Below are 21,823 nucleotides of genomic sequence, written 5' to 3'. Positions count from 1 at the left end.
TTCATCATATAGACTGGGGCTTCTCACTCACAGCACTACTGACAATTTAGGCAGGATGGTCCTCATTGTGGTTGCTGCCCTGTGTATGGTGGGATGTTTAGCAGCATCCCTGGCCTCTACCCACTAGATGCCAGTAGCCCCCATTCAGTTGTGACAATCAAAAATGTCTCCAGACATTGCCAAATGTCCCCTTTGGGGGCATGATCTCTCCCCGTTGAGAACCAAAGTTCTAGAGTCCCAGACAATTTCAGCAACCTGCCTGTGGTCACACAATTGAACACAGGGTAGAAATTTAACTCACAATATTTCACTTTCAGATGCGCATTCTATTAAGCAAGGTTCCTACATCGTACTGAGTGTTTTACATCTACCTTTCATCTACCGTTAGCAGTTCCTTTGCTATTTAATAGTCCATCTGTGTTAAGCTGTATTTAATTTGAGTTTTTTACATATTAAGTACATCTTTTCATTTCTAGAAATGTTTTGTTCATTTTTATATCCACTAGGTCACTTCTATAGTCTCTTGTTCTTTAATCATATTTTCCATCCTTGCTTTATGTTTCCTTAGACATATTAAATTTAACTGTCTTTATTCTACATCTGATAACTGCAGTAGCCGGAATCTTCATGTGTCTGCCTCTGTGCACAGCTGCTGCCAGCATCTCTACTGATACCCAATTTCCTTGTGGATTTTGTGTCTAGTGGTGATGCGCTCTCGTGGCTTGGAACTGTATCTGAGGGACTCTTTCCAAGCCTGGGCTTAATGTGCGCTTCTCCAGAGAGCGTTTGTGTCTGCTTCTGCTAGGCACTGAGTTGAGGAGAATTCAAGACCACTTCTAAATAAACTCTCTGCATGAGCATTGCTGGTTAGGATGACCCATGTGTGTACTGACCGTGGGCATACAGGTTAGGACGTCATTACTGTGGTCCAGGCAGGAGATGGCGCATGTACTGAGAAAGTAGCAGAAAAAGGTAGAGAAGTGGACAGACTGGGGCCGCCCTCTGGGTGAGCATCCACAGTGACCCTGTTGCTCTCCCATTCAAAGCCCCTCGGCGGCTCCTCAAGTCAGGCTCACGTCAGGGTCCATTATGAGGAGACCCCACCCTCTCCTTTGCCCCACACCCACACCCCAACACACATGCACTGGTGCCCACACGCACACTCCAGCCAAAATAAGCGTCCTTTGTACCACGATCTCGCCGGCCTTCAACATGTCCTTTCCCTGCAGGGGATCCCCTCTCCTTTCCCCTTTACCTGGCAAGCTCTCACTCATCCTCAGATGTGGTCTGAGATGGCACTTTCTACCTCATAACTGGACTACCTGTCACCTCTCTAGGATATAGGCACTGTGGGGCCTGTCAGGGCAGGGAGCAATGCTGCCTCCCTCTCCAGTGCTCCCCCCACCAAGCAGATAGAGAGTAGAAGATCAATAAGTATTTGCTGGATGGATGGAGACACGCCTCCTTGCTGTGGTTCTTCTATACAAATCCATGCTAAAGTGGATGCTAGACAGACGTGATAGACAACTAACGAGGCATGAACACGAATTTCTAACCCAGCTCAGCATTCCCATCGTGGTCAGGCGGTTTATTGTGCTACTGTTGATGCGCTTTTATGACAGGTCTTATTCAAGTTACGTTTTCATCTTCCTTGTGTTTTCTTCCATGATTCCCCTTGTCTCTTGTCTGTTTGACTTTTTCTAATGTCTTTAGGACTTCAGAAATGTATGGTATGAAAATATGTCAAGCTATCGAAACATTTGACAGAAATAAAATTCCCATGTTTTAGAGTTACTCTTTTCTCGTCACACAGAATTTATTCACAGCATTTTCATCCATGCAGTGTTTTATAAATATTATAGCTATTAAAAATAATCTTATATTATTTTTATAAAAATCAGATTCAATAGCCCCATTTTACAGATAAGTCAAATGAGCAAGTGGTAGCGTCTGCTTGCTAAGTGTATTGGTTAGGATTCCTTCAGCTGCAAGTAACAGAAAACCAGCTTAATAGATTTTTTTTTCTCATAAAAATAAGCCCCGAAGTTGGCTAATGTAGTTCCTTTTTGGGGTTCCAGGATTGTCCAGTTTTCTGCTATGTCATCCTTAGCATGAGAGCTAGATCACCTCGTGGCCCCAAGGTAGCTGCACCAGCTCTGGACGTCACATCCTCACACAGTAGCATCCAGAGGAAGTGGAATAGACCTCCTCTGCCTCAGCGGATTTCATTTCCTCAGTCCTTGACTATAGGCCATTCTGCCCTCACTGCCGTCGAGTTGATTCGGACACCTCATATTCACGTTGGAGTCATCAGTGGCTGTCATGCTTGGTGTCTTCAGACCCTCCCTCGTTTGCTTTCTCTTCACCCCGTCTCCAAGCTCTTGCTCTGAACATCAGTCTCTGTGTATCTCTCTCAATTAGAAGTTTGACTTCTGTCCTTTCACACCATGCTTGTCTGAGCTGATGATACCTGGAGTCCCTGGGGGTGCCAGCAGTGAACGTGCTCAACTGGTAACTGACAGATTGGAGGAGGTTCAAGTCCACTCAGAGACACACATGGGGGCGCCGTAAGTTGGAGTCGGCTCAATGGCACCTCGTGTTTGGTTTTTCCTCTGGCCCCTCTGTGGAGGCAAAGGACCTCCTCTCTGTTCACTGGGGGCCTGTCTCAAAGGGAACCTGATTAGATGAGTTCTGACATGGCCACGTGTCCCCAGAGGCCTGGTGTGGTGGCCCCATCTGTCCCTACTGCAGCCTGGGTGTGCTGTCTCTCTGCAAAAGCGGGACAAACTGACCAGGAGCCCTAATGGGTTCAGCTGCTGTCGACCAGCAATCCACAAAGCTTTAGTCCTCATCGAGATAGAATGTTCTCTTTATAGTTAAGACATAACACCAGATTGAGGTGTAATTTTATGGGGAATACATTATGAGACTAGATGAAGGTTTAACGCCTGAGAGTTTCCATAGCATTAGGGGACTGCTTGGACAGGACCAGACCTTCCTGGCACCTGACTAATGACAAGTCACAGCGCACTCTCAGGATACCAGGTACACTGAGAATAGGGAATCTTTCCAGAGTGCCGGGAGGATGCAAGAGTGTGCTTTCAGGTGAAGAGACAGCTGGGATGATGTCAGAGCCAGCCCCCTCGGCTTAGTCCCTCCTGTCTGCCCTGCACACGTCCACTCGTGCCCAGGGATTCACAGCAAATGCCGCCTCTGGTTAGAACTGACTTCACATCTCTGTTCCCAGAGAAGTTCCTTACACACATCTTCACGTTGTAGATGAACCTGTATTCTATTTGTCCATGCACGCACCTCCTTGTCCACATGACTAGGAACTTCTTGCTGTCAGGAGCTTGTCATAGCCACTCTGGTACCCCTAACACTAAGTGGAGCGCCCAGCATTCTTAGGGGTTCAGGCAGCACTGCCTGAACTGGATTGAATGCGCTTTAGCCAACCTGGTCCTCTCTTAGAAGCTCAGGACCACGGGGTCCAGTCGCAAACCTTCTGTGCTGAGGTGAGAGGAAAGCGGGACGCCAGAGGTCTGCAAAGCTCCTGCCTTCTCTAATCATCTCCCACGGCATCCCGTGGCATGAGCCTTTAGGAAGTCTGTGTTTTCTTTTCTGGAATTTGGTAAGGATCATTTGGACCCAAGCTAAAACTGGTCCTGGTACTCCAGATTTGGTGGTCTGGAAGACTTCACTGCGTGTTGTTGTTAGGTGCCATCGAGTCGATTCCGACTCATAGTGACACTGTGTACAACAGAACGGAACACTGCCTGGTCCTGCACCATCCTCACCATTGTTGCTGTGTGTGAGCCTGTCGTCGTAGCTACTGTGTCAATCCATCTCATCGAAGGTCTTCCTCTTTTTTGCTGATTCTCTACTAAGCATGATGTCCTTTTCCAGGGACTGGTCCCTCCTGATAACATGTCCAAAGTACATGAGACGGAGTCTCACCATCCTTGCTTCTAAGGAGCATTCTGGGTGTACTTCCAAGACAGATTTGTTCATTCTTCTGGCAGTCCATGGTATATTCAATATTCTTTGCCAACACCATAATTCAAAGGCATCAGTTCTTCGGTCTTCCTTTCAGAAAGTCTAACTGCACATGCATATGAAGCAATCGAAAATATCATGGCTTGGGTCAGATTTGGTGGCCTGGAAGATTTCACTATGTAAGTGTAAGGGAGGGGGGGAACAGTTGCTATCAAGTCAGCTGCAACTCATGGCGGGCGACCCATGTGTCAGAGTAGAACTGTGCTCCACAGGGTTTTCAATGGCTGATTTTTTAAGTACATGAAGAGGTGTTAAACGACTGCTGAAGATGGCAGTATGTCTGTGTTTTGCGGTATATCTGTATTTTACCAGGAGGAGAACAAAGGCAAACGTACTTGCTGTCTAGCATTGAAGTCCATAGTTGGAGTATCAAAGCTTTTATTTTTTTTTTCTGCCTTTGAGATTTCCAAGTCTAATAGAGTACTTTTATTGCACTTAGATTTGGGGCAACCATAAGTGCTTCATAAGTCTCTGGGTGGCACAGACAGATGGGTTACACTCGGTTACTAAACTAAGGGTTGGCAGTTCAAACCCACCCAACAGCTCTGCAGAAGAAAGGCCTGGCAAACTGCTTCCATAAAGATTGCAGCTAAGAAAACCCTATGGGGCAGTTCTACTCTGTAACACATGGGTTCACCATGAGTTGGAATCAACTCAACAACAATGGGTTTGTTTTTTCTTTTTTTTTCCAATTCTGTTACATCAGCTCAGAATGCCTTTTCTGGTAGGACACAAGCCTTGATTTACACCTGCTGTGGGCTCTTGTCATGAGCCAAGATGCCCTTCCTCCTGCCTCTGACCAGTATTACAGCCCTTCTGCAGGTAGGGACTTGATGGAGCTGCCCCTACCTGGTGCCCAAGAGCCCGAGACCAGCCTGATGATGTCCTGTCTCTGTCTTTGTGTTGGCTGAGAGCCAGGAAGCCTGAGTCGTACCAAGAGGGACACAGGGCAGGGGCAAAGCTGCCTCTGAGAGTACAGACCCATAGTCTTCCAGCAGAACCTCAGAATGAAGCAGGAAGCTGGTGTGAGAGGAACTCAAGGTGCACACCTCATCTTGAGAAGCAGTCAAAGGAAATGTTTGGTGGGACTCTGCACCTCAGTCATCTTGAGAAAAAATATCCATTATAGATCTCCTGATGTAACATATGAAAATCAATGCAGCTTTTAACTGAGAAAGCACAAACACACACTCATCTTCTTGAAGCCTCTCAGTAACTCAGGAAGTCAAGTGTGACAGGTGTTATTCACATCCTCCTCTCAGAGATGAGCAGGCCTCACAACGCAAGCAGGTGTGCCCAAGCTCCCCCACAACACGTGTGTGTGCCAGGCTCACTCACAGGTGGTAGGGATGTACCCAAGCTCCCCGCAACACGTCAGTGTGCCAGGGCTCACACACAGTGCATGGAGGTGTGCCAAGCTTCCCACAGCGCATGCGGGTGTGCCCAGCTCACTCACAGCGCATGCAGGTGTGTCCAAGCTCCCCACAACGCGTGTGGGTGTGCCTGGCTCAGGCACATCGCGTGCAGGTGTAGTCGGTTCGCTCACGGCGCGTGGAGGTGTGCCCAAACTCCCCACAACTTGCGCGGGTGTGCCCGGCTCACGCCCAGCGCGTGCCGCTGTGCTCAAACTCCCCGCAAGGAAGAGGCAGCTTCAGCGCGGACACTAACCGCCTGCGCTGCCCACTACAGAGCGCTGCAGCCTTCACAAAAACCTGGTCTCCAGCAAACCCGGGGCAGGGGGGCAGGGGGAAGGAGGTCTGACCTCAGCAATGACCTACCTAGACGCAGTGTGGACTTAAAGCCCTCGCCCTCTTCACCCACGATCATAGAAATAGCCTATCGCCGGTATGAATAATTTGATTCAGCCAAAAGGATACAACCACACACGGATTTTTGCAACCTGCCCTGCAAAAGGGCGATACCAGACACGCGCGTCGCATCAGTGCGGTCTTTGGAGGCGGTGGTGGTACTAGGTGATGAGCTCGGCTTCTCTATACGTAAACCCAGCACGTGGCCGCAGCGCAAGAGTAAACCCAGCAGGCTGCACGGAGCCAGGAGCCCAGAGACCCGGGGCTGTCCGCACCCTTTGAAGCATTTCTAGAAAAAGGAGAAGAATGTGCGTTTCCCTTTAAGGCCGGTCCCCTCTGTCCGGCGGCCAGCTGCCGGCCTGGAACCCTCCCCGGACCGGGCGCCCGGTCCCGGAGTTCCCTGTGCTCAGGCTGATCAGTTGTCGGTGTGGCCAGTCTTCCGTATGCGGGCCCGGAGGTCTTTGTTCTCCAGCCCTGGGAAGCGGGCTCCCCACGGCCGCCGCGGGGCCCGTCACGTGGGGACCCGTCCGCACCACCGGCAGAGAGGAGGGGACTGACGGGGGCGGGGGCCGACGACCCGGTGCTGGGCGCGTCCCGGGCAGTGCCGCCGCCGGCGGGGTCCGGGGAGCGGGTGGAGCGGGGGTCGCTGTGCTACGCCGATTTTCACTGTTTTCTAAAATCGTTTGCTAATTAGCAATTAAAGTTTTGTCCGGCACAGAAAAGCATGATGGCAAGTGTGCGTGTGCGCGCTTGAAGAAGAGAAAAGGAAGCTCCCCGGCTGGGACCTGCGCAGCCGGCAGAGGCGCGGGCGGCCGTGCCCACCCTGTGCGCCTCGAGGTGGCCCTGCCGGGCGGGAGCGGCGTCGCAGGCTCTGGACCCTCCTCGGTGCCGCGCCCGGAGGCTGGCGGGCGGGCGGGGCGGGGGCTCGGGGGCGGAACCGGCGCGGAGAGGGGCGAGCGGACCTGGGGCGCGGGGCTGGGAGGGGCGCCCGCCGGGGAAGGACACGGGCGTGGGGGGCGCGGGGCGGGGAGGGGTGAGGGGACGCGGGGTGGGCGCGGCGGGGGCGGGGCGGGCAGACTCGGGTGCGGGGCGGAGCCGGGGCGGGGCGCGGGGCGGGCGAAGTCGGAGGCGAGGCGGGGCGGGGCGGGGCGGGGCGGGGGGCGGGGTGCGGAGCCGGGCGGAGCGGCGCCCGCGGGGAGGCTGAGCTGGGAGCGGCGCGCCCGCCCTTTGTCCCCTGCCCGCGCCGCCGCAGGGACCGAGCCGGCGCACCGGCCGCGCGCCCCTGGAGGTGACGCCTGGGCGCGGGGATGCCCGAGCCTCCCGCCGGCCCCGCGGCTCCTCCTGCCCGGCGCGGGGCCCAGCCGGGGGCCATGGACGTGACCATGAAGAAGTTCACGGTGCGCAGGTTCTTCTCCGTCTATCTCCGCAAGAAGTCGCGCTCCAAGAGCTCCAGTCTCAGCCGGCTGGAGGTATGTCACCCTCCCGTGCGCGCAGGTACCGGGCAGCTGCGGAGGCGGAGGCGATAAGGGGCGCGCTCCGGAGGGGGGAGCGGAGGGACTCGCCGGCAGGACGGCGCCTGAGACCCGTGTCAGCGAGTTAAGAAAGTTACGTAGAAGCTTGTCCTGGTGTCCTCAGATCCAACCACGAATGGCTCGAAGCGTTCTGGTCGTGACTTTGTAACGGCTGGACTGGTCCTTGGGTCCCCAGCGGGGACTGCAAACCAAAAAACCAAACCCGTTGCTATCGAGTCTGTTGCGACTCATAGCGAGTCTGCCTGGTAATGGTATTAAATGCCGTTGTCGGCCAAGGATGCGGGGTACTGCTCTGTTCGCCAGCTGGGTGCGGGTGTGCAGCGGGGGTGGGGGGTCCAGCTCGCGAGCCGAGGGCACCCTGCGCGGTGCGTCGGTGCTCAGAGCATCTTCCCAAAGGTCCCGAGTGCCTCGCCCTCCCCACGGCGTCACCTATGCTGGTGGCCGACCAGGTGTATCTGGGCAGTGGCCGGAGGCACACAGTAGACCAGCGGGATCTTTGAAATCATGGTAGAATTAACCATAGAAAGCAGCAGCAGCACCACTGGGCTCGGGCCGGTCTGTTAGGTTTTCCCTAGCAAGTGCCTGATGCGGTATCGCTGCAGCTTTGGGCTGGAGGCACATTTGTCCAGAACACCCAGACGACCCTGAGGGTTATGTCCTTTCGTCCTGTCCCTCAGCTTGTCATACTCCAGCTCTCCAAAGTCATGGTGGACGGTTCTCTCTGGTGTTGTTTCTTTTTTTTCCCCCAACAACCAGATCTTATTCTTCACCCCTGGCCATGTGACGTTGTTGGATCTGTAGATGGCTAAACGGGGGAAGAAGGGAAAAGAAACATTGTGATGGAGGGAGGGGGTAACGTAGAGACTGCTTTTGACAGTGCGCTTGCCTTTCCCAGAGGGCGGAACCTAGCATGGGGAGGGGGGGCTGCTTTGCTTGTTTCTGATGAAGGCAGGTCCCTCGGAACAATGTCACATTTTTCATCTTGGGGTTCTTTGTTTCTGCGGCCAGGATATGAGGCGCTGGCATGGCTTCTGGAATGACTGAGAGATCTTTAAGGAAACCTCAGGGATACATACAAAGGCAGCTGGGAATTACTTGTTTAAAAGTTTCTGTTACGTTTCACTGAATCAGAACCTGAACTAGCAGATCGGCCCTCAGTGGCCCTTTTCAGAGGAAAAAGCACGTTTCACGGGCGAACATCTATTCAGCAGTTAGTGGTGGAGGGCTTGCTTTAAATCCGACGTTGACAGAAATCAAATATATGATCACTGGGACAAATAATTTTCCTGGGATAAGAACAGAAGCTCAGAATGGTATTTGCCTTTTCATCAAAAAAGCTTTGATTTCCCATTTTATCCCAGTGCCGAGTGTATTAGACAGCCCCTCTCCCCTCCATTCACCATCCCTTGCAAAGGAAGGCGAGTGTGAGCAGGCTGCAGGTGCCCTTCCAGAAGGAGCACTAGAAGTTGGTCTGAACCTGGTGCGTCCGGGAACCCTGGGCACCGTGTACTCTCTGTTGCTGGGGTTTGGCAGGAAGACCTGGGGTGGAAGCTTGGGGAGTGCCTGGGGAGACAGTGTGCATTTTAGGGCATAGGCATCCCAGTGAGGTTTTGTCAGTATGAAAATAACATTTCTAAAAATGTAAATAAATCAGCCATCAAATATGCAGAAGGTGAAACTGACTAGAAAGAAATGTTTTCTATCAGCAAGTCATTAAGGAGCACTCAATATGTGCCAGACTCCCTGCTAGGTACACAGAAACAAACAAACATGAAAAAACCCAAACCCATTGCCATACCCTTGATTCCGACCCATAGCAACTATCTTAGTCATCTAGTGCTGCTATAACAGAAATACCACAAATGGATGGCTTTAACATTGAGAAATTTATTTCTTCACAGTAAAGTAGGCTAAAAGTCCAAATTGAGAGCACCAGCTCCAGGGGAAGGGTTTCTCTCTCTGCCGGCCCTCTCTCATCAGTTGCCTCCTGGACTAGGAGTTTTTCCGTGCAGGGACCTGGGGTCCAAAGGACATGCTCTGCTCCCAGCACTGCTTTCTTGGTGGTATGAGGTCCCCACTCTCTGCTAGCTTCCCTTTCCTTTTATCTCTTGTAAGATAAAAGGTGGTGCAGGCCACACCCCAGGGAATCTCCCTTTACATTGGATCAGGGATGTGACCTGAGCAAGGATCTTATGTTCCACCTAATCCTTTTTAACCACAGGAAGAGATGATGATTTATAGCACATAGGAAAATCACAAAATGGAGGACAACCACACAATACTGGGAATCATGGCCTAACCAAGTTGACACATATTTTTTGGGGGACACAATTCAAATCCATGACAGCAACCCTATAGGACAGGGTGGGACTGCCCTGCAGGGTTTCCAAGGAGCGGCTGGTGGATTCGAATTGCCGACCTTTGGCTAGCAGCCAAACGCTTAACCACTGCATCACCAGGCCCCTAGATGTGGACAGCAGCCTAAAAAAGATGTCCAGTACAAAGGCAGGAGTGTCTTCTTCACAGATGCACTCACCTACTTGCCATGTTGTGGTGCTTGTGAAGATCCAGGTAGGTGTGGTTTACTCTCCTCACCCTGTTGCTGGGGTCGACCTGGCAAAAAAGAGACTTGCTGAGAGCTTACCAGCTCATTTCTTCTACATGTGTTTGTGTGTTGGGCCCTGTTTGTTGTCCTTAGGTGCTGTGAAGTCAGCTCCAACTCCTAGCTACATTGTGTATAACAGAATGAAATGTTGCTCAGCCCTGTGTCATCCTCACAGTCATTGCTCTTTGAGCCCATTGTTGCAGCCACTGTGTCGTTCCATCACATTGAGGGTCTCCCATTTTTTCGCTCACCTTCTGCTTTACCAAGCATGATATCTTTCTCCAGAGAGGGAGCCCTCCTGATGACATGCCCAAAGTAAGCGAGATGAAGTCTCACCATCCTCACATCCCAGGAACGTTCTGGCTGTACTTTCCCCAAGACAGATTTGTTGGTTCTTCTGGCAGTCTATGGTATATTCAGTATTTTTTGCCAACATAATCCAACTACGTCAGTTCTTCTTTGGTCTTCCTTTTTCATTGTACACCTTTTGCATGTATTTGGGGCAATTGAAAAAACCATGGCTTGGGTCAGGTGTGCCTTAGTCCTCAAAGTGACGTCTCTGCTTTTTAAGATTTTAAAGAGGTCTTTTGCCACAGATTTGCCCAATGCAAACAGGCCTTTGAGTTCTTGACTGCTGCTTCCATGGGCATTGATTGTTGATCCATAAAGGATGAAATCCTTGACAACTTCAATTCATTCGAATTTATTGTGATGTTGTTTGTTGTCCAGTTGTTAGAATTTTTGTTGAGCCCTGCAACCCCACATATATAAGACATGGAAGTCCTCATGGTGCTTCTGTTGAGTGGGAGAGATCTGATGAGTGGCAGCCTTGTGCCTCTATCCAGTATGTTCCACGGTCCTGCCCAGCTGTCTTCCTCTATGTTCCCAGAGAAGCTGACCTATTCATTTGTATCTTCTTGGCCAATGATAGGCCAGGATGCACTAGCCAAAGCCACATACAGCTTAGCATGGGAGGTCTACCATTAGGTTGAGGTTGAGACAAAGGACATACAAAGTACTTGTCACAGATGCGTATTTACTCTGTTTGGGCTGATGAACAAGATAACTCATCTTAGAAAAAGAAACTGGGCGTTTTTCATTGTTTCTGTGAAATTTGCGTTTTGAAATATGCACAGAGACTTTAAAAATTTTTGACTTTTGACATCCAAAGTCCATTGTTATAAACATGAAAGTAACAGTAATGACCTTAAGTTTAAAATAATGCCGTCTTTATTAAAGAGGCTTTCAGGGAGATACTCAGCCCCGATGTTTTCCTGCTTGCCTTTAAAATTGACTTTACAAATAGCACATGGCATTTGGTAAACTCCAACCGACACAGAAGCCAGGTTACTAAATCAGGTTTGGAAACAGTTTATGAATTTGCAGCTTGAATTAAATTCACTTAAATATTTTGTGATGCATCAGCGTTGCACCAACTGAGATGTCAGATAGTTGGCTCTGGCAAGTAAAATCCCAGGGGCTTCTAAAGACAACTGGCTGTCTTAACGGCCCTCTGTGTGCACAGCCTAGAAAGGCTCAGGGCTTAGCACCTGCGGGACCCTCACTCTGATAAAGCTCTGAGTCCAGGGTGTTGACAACATTGCCTAAGAACCACAGCCCATAGCTGGAAGGGAGGGTGGGGCAACCACTCACCCAAAAGCCTGTTTCATAGATGGGGAGATGGGGCTCAGGGAGGGGAAATGACTTGCTCCTGAAGTGTTTTACAGGCAGTTCTTGGTGTAAGAACACATGCTATCTCTTATTGATGGTAGCTGTTTGGGGCGTATGGTTGTTGGAGTTTACCATGTATTAGGTCTTTGTGTGGATGAGGAACGGAAGGGGGTGATTGTTGTCATTTTTTAAAGGAACTTACTCTGTGGGGTATTTTGGAATGGGATCCACAACCTAAAATTATTCTAGAGAATCTTTTTCTGGACTTGAATTTGGGCTTTGGATCAGATACACCTAAACTGGATTCTCAGATCTACCTTTCAGTGGCAGTTACTTAGCCTCTCAAAGCTTAGTTCTTATCCGCTGTAGAACACAACTTATACCAGTTCCTACCTCAAAGGGTTAACAGCATGAGGATTAGTGAGTTACTGTATATAAAGGCTTAACGGGGAGTCAGACGATGGATTTGCTCAGTCAGTGATTGTTAGTTATTAATATTAATGAAAACAGTTCCTGGGTCTATTGACATGTTTCATATTGTCTGGTGGGTAGTGGTCCTCTGAGCTAGTGATTACTGCCATGACCTAGGGAACTGATGGCTGATGCTACCTCAGTGGCAGACCCCCTGCCTGGTAATTAATAGTTCAGAGACCCTTCCTGAGCGCCAAGTGGAAGATAGGACCCAGATGAGTTCTCCCAGCCTGTGTTCCAGATTGTTCCATTTAATAATACTGGCCCCATGTGCTGAGATGGAGTGACCGTCATCCAGTTGAGCTGTCAGTGTCCCTCTTCCTTCTCAGAAGTGTCTGCATCTGAGTCAGTGGAGGTCATCTGTGAGTGCATTACCAGTGTGGTCACCAGTCATGACCCCTGAGCCAAGGCAGCTTCACAAGTAGGAAATGCTTGCCATCCCCAACCTCCCAACACAGAGAGCTTCAGCCCACTAGGCAAGAAGGACTCTCCCCCACTCAGCCTGCCTGTACCCAAGAGAGCGTCCACCGGCAGACAGCCAGCTCTGATTATCTGTGACCACGGGGAATGGAAGCCAACTGACAATTGATAAAATGAGACTATTTAATGGGTTAACCATTGTGGAAGGTAGGGAGAGGTGCTTAGAAAGGGCGTGAGTCTTGCAGATAAGTTAAAGTCTGTTGTTGGGTGCTGTCGAGTCGATTTTGGACTCATAGGAACCCCGTGTGTTACAGAATAGAACTGCCCCATAGGGTTTCCTTGGCCGTAATCCTTACAGGAGCAGACTACTAGGTCTTTCTCCCACAACGCCGCTGGGTAAGTTCAAACCACCGAACTTTCAGTTAACAGCCAAGGGCTTAACTGTTTTCGTCGCCAGGGCTCTTTTAAAGTCTATTAGATGTTAATAATTTTTTTTTCTTTAAGCTGTTTGCTCTAAGAAAGAACGTAGGTTTTAAATTAATTAAAAGTGATATTATTTACTCACAGTAAGATGGCAGCCAGTTTTCTAAAGGTATCAATATGTGAAGTCCATTCATTTAGGGAAAGGCTCTTTAGTTTGGGGGGGTTCTTTTTGATGACCTATCAGATGGGCCATTTTACCCATTTTTGTCATTTCTACCAAAGGCAACTGGAGGTAAATGAGGACAGAATGCCAGCCCTCTATATGTGGAAGATTGATAGTGGTGGACCATCAAGTAGAAGAAGCGTCTCACTTTATTCGTACACTCTAATTTTTAGCACATACCATCTGCCCTGAACTAAGCAACTGGGATATAAAGACATGATTCCTGCACTCAGGGAACTCAGCATCTAGCGAGAGAAGAGAAACAAGTTAGTAGAAGCTTGCTCTGTAGTGCCTTGTTGTTGTTAGGTGCCATCAAGTTAGTTCTGACTCATAGTGACCCTGTGTACCACAGAACGAAACACGGCCTGGTCCTGAGCCACGCTCACAATCCTTGTTATGCTTGAGCCCATTGTTGTAGCCACTGTGTAAATCCATCTCACTGAGGGTCTTCCTCTTTTTTGCTGACCCTCTACTTCATCATGCTTCATGCTATAGTTTCTAACTCTTGTGAAATCATTGGCATCATTGGGTCCAAATAGTCTTATTTTATCTCTCAATTGTCAGTTTGTTTCTATTCCCCATGGTCACAAATAATCAAAGGTTATCTATGGGCACATATGAAAATATTTTAATAGCACATCGCCTGTTAAGGGTAGGAGTTCCTGGGTGGTGCAGTTAACCAGTTAGCTGTTAACTGAGAGGTTGGAGGTTCCGGTCCACCCAGAGGCACACAGAAGAAAGGCCTGGCGATCTACAAGCAACCTGAACCCTACGGAGCGCAGTCCTACCCTGACACTCTGGGGACACCACGAGTTAGAATCATCTCGACAGCAACTTTTTTTTTTTAAGGGTAACATGGTATCTTAATAAAGTAAATATTAAAGGACCCTTAGCAAATATCCTGAGCAAATTTGGCTGCAGTCATGGATAAAAAAAGGCTTCCTGGGAAGTTAAACATCACAGCTTATTCCTGGTGCCTGATAGGGAAGCTCTTCTTCCAGACCCTGAAAACCATCTCCAATTAAAAATAATTTTCAGGTGCTGTCAGTAAATACAGCCAGATAAACCTCATGGTAACCTGACTTCATTAAGCTTTCTGACAACCGAAAAAAAAAAAGATAAGACCACAGTAAATAGTCCATAATAGTACATACTTAATTTGCTTTTTTTTTTTTTTTTTTGCTTATTTCATGCTTTATTATGTTTTAAGGATATTACCCTTGATTCCTTATTTGTGACCATGTTTCTGTGGCATTCCTTGTCTTTGCAATTCCGTGACAATACTTCTATGCTTTCACACAGGACAACTCCCCAAAGTCTTCCTGCTTATTCAAAACCACGAGAAAAGGCCACCCAAAGTACTGAGGTCTCTCTCTCCTTTTGCCTTACCCACCCCCTTCCATAAGCCCATGTGCTCTCTCCCACCACACACCCCATACAGCGCAGCCATTTCTGTGTATCTGTCGCACATTCGGAAACAGAGGATGAAGGAAGGCCCAGTGAATAAAAAATGCGGCATCTGTCCTCACCATCTGACTTTCTGATTACCCAGGATCTCACCGGTTTCTCGCATGCTGGGTGGACATTTTTCTTAGATGTGGAAACATTAGCAAGTGGGTAGGAGAAGTGACAACTCTCCATGACAGCTTCCAGGACCACTGGTTAGAAGGGCGGGAAGTGGGGAGACAGACGTGGGGCTTCAGCAGAAGGCAGGAGGGAACGTTCGTGTGAATGGGTGCTTCATGGGTGATTCAGTGTACGCGGATGCTGCCAGGGGACGGTGAAGAGAGGAGCTAAGGACGAGTTTGTTTTCTACCCAGTGAAGAGGCAGCAGCGTTTTAGCTAGAAATACTCTGCGTCTTTTGCTCCAGGTTCTGTGCACTGACTGTTAAATAAACAAAGCTAGTCTAACACTAGGAGCTGTTTCTAGAATGGTCTGATTTTATTTCTGATTACCAAAAAGAAACCCATTGCCGTAGAGTCAATTCCGACTCCTAGCGACCCTATAGGACAGAGTAGAACTGACCCATAGGGTTTCCAAGGCTGTAATCTTTGTGGAAGAAGACTGCCACATCTTGTTCCCGCTGGATTCGAACTGCCGACTTTTTGCTTAGCAGCCACCGTACCACCAGGGGTCCTTCTATTTCTGATTACACTGGGTTCTTTTTTGTTATGTTTTTTCCCCCCTGCAGCATTATACGTTTGCTGATATATTTTTACTCGTAAAAACTATTAAATTAAACTCCAATAAGAAGAAAATGATCAACAAAGAGCCTGTTAAGCTACAGTGGGATTTAATCAAGCCGGTGGATTGGACACAGTATATTCAATCTAAAACCCACTTAATCGCATCTGACTTGCTGCTGTGTGAGAAGCTGAGGAGCTGTGATTGTGGCGTGGCTATCATTAAACGCAAGGAGCCCACACACCAGGGTGTGTGGGATAAGTGTGCCTTAGCCAAGTACCTGTGATCTATGACTAAGCTGGCAAGAACTAGGGTTTTTAACCACTCTAGGCGTGTAGTATCGTTCCACAACAATTAACATGCGCTTTTTCCTTGAGATGCAACAAGGGCATCCCAGGAAGGAGTGGCATCGTCAGAGAGCCATGGTTGATTTCAACCAGCAAATATGCGAGCAGTTGGTCTTTCTCAAGGAGCTTTGGCTTGCAAAGGCCCCCAGGATTGCAGGCTGACCTCGCCCTGAGACTCTGACCCCTGGCCAGGCAATATCCCTGCCCTCCCACCTGCCCTGGACCCCCTGCATGTGAGGAGCCCCCCAGCCCCACTACTGGACATGCCCAGACCCTGCTGGCAGTTCCTTGTCTTCCTGCCATCTACCTTGCCACGCCACTTAATCCTTTGAGCACCCATGGCCCCAGTTACACGATTGTTATTGTCGTTAGTTGCCATTGATTCAGCTCCGTCTCATGGCAACTGTATGTATAATAGAAGGAAACTGTTGCCGGGTCCTGTGTTATCTTCATGATCGTCCTGTTCGAGTCTCTTGTCGTGGCTGTTACATCAAACCATGTCACTGAGGTTTTCCCTCATTTTCACTGACCCTTTATTTCACCAACCACGCTGTCCTTTTCTAGAGTTTGGCTTTCCTGGTGACATTCCAAAGTAAGGGAGCTGAAGTCTCTCCATCCTTGCTTCTAAGGAACACTCTGGTTGTCCTTCTTCCATGACTAATTTGTTTTTGTTGTTGTTTTGACAATTTGTGACGCATTCAATAGTCTTCTCCAACACCAGTTCTTCTGTCTTCATTGTTCAAGTTTCATATGCATATGACGCAATTGAAAAGACGATAGCTTGGGTCAGTCAGGCACACCTTAGTCCTCAAAGTGACATCTTTGCTTTTTAACACTTTAAAGAGGTCTTTTGCAGCAGATTTGCCCAGTGCATTGTGTTGTTTGATTTCTTGACTGCTGCTTCGATGGGTGTTGATTGTTGAGCCAAGGAGAATGAACTTGTTGACTTCAATTTCTTCTTCATTTATCTTCCTATTATTTGTGGGTTCAGTTGTGAGGATTTTCCTTTTCTTCCCCTTTAGGCATAACCCATACTGAAGGATGTAGTCTTGGACCTTCATCAGTAAGTGCTAGAAATAACTGTATAGTAGTGGTTATTGTCATGGATTGAATTGTGGCCCCCCAAAACATCTGTCCACTTGGCTAGGTCATGATTCCCAGTATTGTGTGATTGTCTACCGTTTTATCATTCGATATGATTTTCCTATGTGTTGTAAATCCTATCACTACGATGTAAAAAGATGGATTAGTGGCAGGTATATTGATGAGGTCTACAAGATTAGACAGCGTGTTAAGCCAATCTCTTCTGAGATATAAAAGAGAGAATTGAGCAGAGAGACATGGGGACCTCATACTACCAAGAAAGCAGCGCCAGGAGCAGAGCGCATCCTTTGGACCTGGGGTTCCTGTACAGAGAAGCTTCTAGACCAGGGGAAGATTGACGAGAAGGACCTTCCTTCAGAGCTGACAGACAGAAAGCCTTCCCCTGGAGCTGACGCCCTGAGTTTGGACTTCTAGCCTACTAGACTGTGAGAAAATAAATTTCTCTTTGTTAAAGCCATCCACTTGTATATTTCTGTTATAGCAGCCCTAGATGACTGAGACAGTTATTCTCAAGCTAACCATTACTGTACAGTTACTGCTAGCACTTCAGGCTGGAGCCCTGGTGGTACAGTGGTTGCAGGCTACGGCTGCTAACCGAAAGGTCGGCAGCTCGAATCCCCTGGCAACTCCTTGGAAACCCTATGGGGCAGTTCTGCTTTGTTCTGTAGGGTCACAGCGAGTCAGAATCGACTCCACAGCAGCAGGTTTGTTTTTTGTTTGTTTGTTTTTGGTTATTCTCAAATTACTGAGTGTTTGAAAATGGAAATGAGCTTTGTCAGGAAAGAATTTGCACTTGCTAGTCTATGGTGTTGCACAAAGCCGGCTTTGTTTAGACCGTATCTATAAAGATTTTTGCATTACGTTATGGAAAAAGAAACAAACTTCTTCCTCTCTTGCCAGCCTCCTCTCCCTGCCCCTTTTGAGTGCATATCCATTTCAGATCAGCGTTGTAGCTGTGTTGTAGAGGTTACTTAGAATGATGGTTTAACCTACGTCTCGGTCACAGAGAACATAATTCATGGAAGTAGCAGCTCCGAGGCTTGTAAAATAACCCTCAGGCTGTTTCCGGGGCATCCCTGTGTGTCAGGGGCTTACACGGGGCGGCTGAGGCTGGAGCATGAGCAGAGTGGTGAGGAGCTGGTAGATTCTCTAGCTTCTTAGAGAAATTTTTTTCTTTCTTTTGGCTATTCTGTCTCCTATATGAAATCAGTAAGATTCACAAAATGAATCAGAGAACAAGTATTTAGGCTATTGGCCAGCATATCACTTCCTGTTGCCAAAGGAAAGAAGGCCTGGATGAGATTGACAAGCTAGGAAAAATAAAGTTCACACCCTTCAAATGACTTGTATGCTATATTTTCACAATCTCTGGGTTTTCACGTGGATATGAGCCAAGATGCGGGTCTGGAAGCTGGTTTGGAAAATGTATTTCTGTGTAGTGGAAGGGCGAGTTGTAACACCCTTTGTGACAAAGCAAGTATCCAGCCACACCATGCTGCCCGGCCTTGCACCTCTTACTTGTTAAACTGCAGGGGGAGGAGGGACGTTCCTTTAAAAGACTTTAGTGTTACTGATGGGAGAGGTGATCTCCTGACTGCTTCAGACCTTGTTCTCACAGGTCCCAACTGTAACACTTTTGGCCCAGGATAACTGCAGACTTTCTAGAACTAAGGCCAGATGTAATATTAACTTCCAAATATAATTGTACATTCGAAGTCTAATGTAGGCAGTCTCTGAGGAGAGAAAACCTAAGAAAGCTTCTTATTTTGCAAGGTGGGTGAGACAGAAGGGAAAGGAGAGAGGTGCTGGGACATGCCCTGTGTGAGAGAAACAGGAGTGGGGTGCAAGGATATGAAAAAGCGTAGGGCTACCACCTGACCCAGCAGGTCCACTCCCCGTTTGCTGCCCAGAAAGCAGGGACCCAAACTGATACCTGTCCACCAGTGTTCACTGCAGCACTTTTCACAGTTGCCAAAAGGTGGAAACAACCCAGGTGTCCATCAGCAGATAAGTGGACAGACACAATGTGGTCCACACACACAGTGGAATATTACTCAGCCAGGAAGAGAAATGGTGTTCTGACAGATATTATGACGTGGGTGGACATGTGTGGAACAAAGGCAGACACAGAAGGATAAATACTGTGTGAGCCCACTTATATGCCCCATCTAGAACAGGCAGATGCATAGAGACAGAAGTTTACTAGTGGTTACCTGGGGGTAGGGGGAGAGGGGGACGGGGAGTTAATTAATAGGTGCCGAGTTTCTGTTGAAGGAGCCTTGGTGGTGCGGTGATTAAGCTCTCAGCTGCTAACCAAAAGGTCAGCGGTCTGAACCCACTAGCCACTGCAAAGGAGAAAGATGTGGCAGTCTGCTTCTGTAAAGATTACAGCCTTAGAAATCCTATGGGGCAGATCTACTCTGTCCTGTGGGGTTGCTATGAGTCAGAACCAACTTGATGGCAGTAGGTTTGGTTTTTTGTTTTGAGTTTGTGTTTTGGGTGATGAAAATCATTTGCAAATGGAGTTATTGTCTTAGTTTCTTAGTGACGCTGTAACAAATACCACAGTGGTGGCTTTAAAGAACAGACATTTATTTTTCACAGTTCAGGAAGCTGGAAGTGTGAAGTCAGGGCACCTGCTATGGGGGAAGGCTCTCTCTCTGTTTCTGATGGCTCTGGGGGAGATCCGCACTTCTTTCAGATCCCATAGTACTGGCTTTCCTCCATTCCTTGGTTCCTTGGAGGTCTCCACGTGACATCTGTCTTCTCCCAGTTTGTGCTTGCTTATCTATGTGTCTAAGTTTCTCCTTATAACTCAGAAGTTATCAGGTTTAGGACCCACCCTGCACTGACATGACCTCATTCACATAAAACCCTACTCCCAAACAGGATTATCCGCAGGTATAGGGGCCAGGATTCCAACACATATTTTGGGGTTGGGCAGGGGGGACACAGTTCAATCCACAACAGTGGTGATGGCTGCACAGCATGGTGAATATAATTCATGTCACTGAACTGTATGCTTAAAAGTGGTTAAAATGGTAATTTTTTGGTATATATATTTAAAAACACCATAGCAAGGCCAGAAGAGCCTGTAGATGCCAGGTGGGTCCTGCTGCACTCCACAGTGACAGACTCCTGCCCTCGTGGCTGTCCATGCTGGTATGGCCCCTGGGGCCCAGGCTGCCTATTGAAGGGTGAACCCTCAGGAGATGTGCGTGATGTCCACAGGGTGCTTGTGAAGGGGACACAGAAGATGCTTTTGTCTTGTGGATTGCTGAAGCCACTCCATTTGGCTGACATTGAAGACAAAGGAAAGGAAGGAAGAAGAGTCAGGCAAAACTGAAAAGTGCACGTATTTTTAGAACACCTTCGGCTTCTTGAGTTCTGCTTAGTTTGTAATCACGTAGGGAAACAGGGCAGATGGGATACAGGAACCAAATGGCAATTACAGCTAACTGCCTTCATCCCAGAGGACCCCAAGACACAGCAGGAGGTCGCGCATAACTTGTATATTTCTAGAGCTTAGCAAAAAGAGAATGCATGAATTTTGATGTGCAACTTAATCAAGACTTTGTAGAATGCAGTCCAACCTGGAGATGAATGAAATCATCAGCCTGATAGGGTATATTGGCACCAGTAATGCAGAAGTTTCCTGTCTGCCCTTGAGAAGCTCGGTGTGCCCTGCAATTATTGTAGATACAGAGATCTCTGTCCTTAAATCTTTATCAATGCTTACTTTGTCTTTTCTGACACGGTGTATTGATAAGGTTCACGTCAATAGGACTCAAACAATTGATGTAAGAAAGTTAGAGTGCTTTGTTAAAGTGAGCCACCAGCTGCCCTCGAGTTGATTCCAGCCCATGGCAGCCCCACGTGTATCCAAGTAGAACTCTGCTCCACAGCGTTTTCAATGGCTGATTTTTCAAAAGTAGATTGCCAGGCCTCTTTACTGAGGCACCCCTGGGTGGACTTGAACCTCCAACCTGTTGGTTAGCAACGAAGGCGTTAAACTATTTCCACCACCCAGGGACTCCCTAAAGTGAACCAGCCATTGCCGCTTTGTATACGCATGAAGGAGAAGAGACGTAAATTTGAGACGCTCAGGCCTACCCCAAGTGAGCTTGTGTTTACGGGGAGGTGGACTTTTGTCCAAGTCATCGTGGGAATTGCAAGCAGCAAAAAAAAAAAAAAGTGTGCTGCATTTTTATATCTCCGCTTCCCATTAGCTGAGTAAGCTGAACGGCAGAGGAGAGAGGTAAACAGAGCCTCTTGGCATTGATAAGGCTGGTCTTCTACCATCACTCCTTGTGTTCATTTCCCAGGGCTGCTGTAGCGAAGCACCGCAAAATGGAGGGCTTAAAACAACAGACATTTATTCTCTCACAGTTCTGGAAGCCAGAAGTTCAAATTCAGGGTGCTGGCTGGTTGGTCCATTTCTTGAAGCTCCGAGGGAGAAACCGTTCCATGCTGCTCTCCTAACTTCTGGTGGTTGCTCGCGATCCTCGGCGTGTAGGTGTGTCTGTATGGTATCTACCTCTGTCTTCACGTGGAGTTCTCCCTGAGTCCCTGTGTTTCCTTTCCTCTTATTGGAAGAGGACACCACTCTGTTGGATCTAGGACCCACCCTACTCCAATAAGACTTCATTTTAACTAATTACGTCTGCAAAGGTGCTATCTCCAAATAAGGTCACATTCCCAGGTACCTGGGGTTAGAACTTGAATATATAATTTGGGGTATGCAGTTCAGCCCACAACACTCCTTACCCTCCATGTCAGCCCCAGATGAGCCTGTGGACCGTCCCTGCATGTCACCTTCCTACCCCACCATCTCCCTGTCCCAGGAGCCTGTTCCTCAGGGCCCCCTTTCCACCTACGCCCTCACCCACTCAGATCTTCTTTCTTTTGACGACTCTGGCCCTGGAGAACCTGGATTTGGATGGAATAACAGCGGGAACCGGGGAGAGAAGTGTTTACT

The 21,823-nt window shown here is 48.5% G+C and overlaps 1 protein-coding gene across 5 annotated transcripts in view; it reads left to right on the top strand.

The window, feature by feature from the left end:
• Window positions 1-21,823, top strand: part of RPS6KA2 (ribosomal protein S6 kinase A2) — a 388,441-nt gene that overhangs the window by 151,926 nt on the left and 214,692 nt on the right. For 3 of the 5 annotated variants that reach the window (XM_064293185.1, XM_003419211.4, XM_064293195.1), the window contains exon 1: window positions 7,173-7,333. The exons of the other annotated variants lie outside the window; for them this stretch is intronic. In XM_064293185.1, coding sequence (XP_064149255.1) covers window positions 7,235-7,333 — 99 coding nt within the window. In that variant the 5' untranslated portion in view covers window positions 7,173-7,234. Of the gene's footprint in view, window positions 1-7,172; window positions 7,334-21,823 lie in introns of those variants that run through there. 5 annotated transcript variants of the gene reach the window in all.

This window comes from Loxodonta africana, chromosome 1 (genome assembly GCF_030014295.1).
Source record: "Loxodonta africana isolate mLoxAfr1 chromosome 1, mLoxAfr1.hap2, whole genome shotgun sequence".
NCBI classification, from domain to species: domain Eukaryota; kingdom Metazoa; phylum Chordata; class Mammalia; order Proboscidea; family Elephantidae; genus Loxodonta; species Loxodonta africana.
The sequence above is the reverse complement of the archived record's forward strand: the minus strand, read 5'-3'. Positions and strand labels throughout refer to the sequence as shown.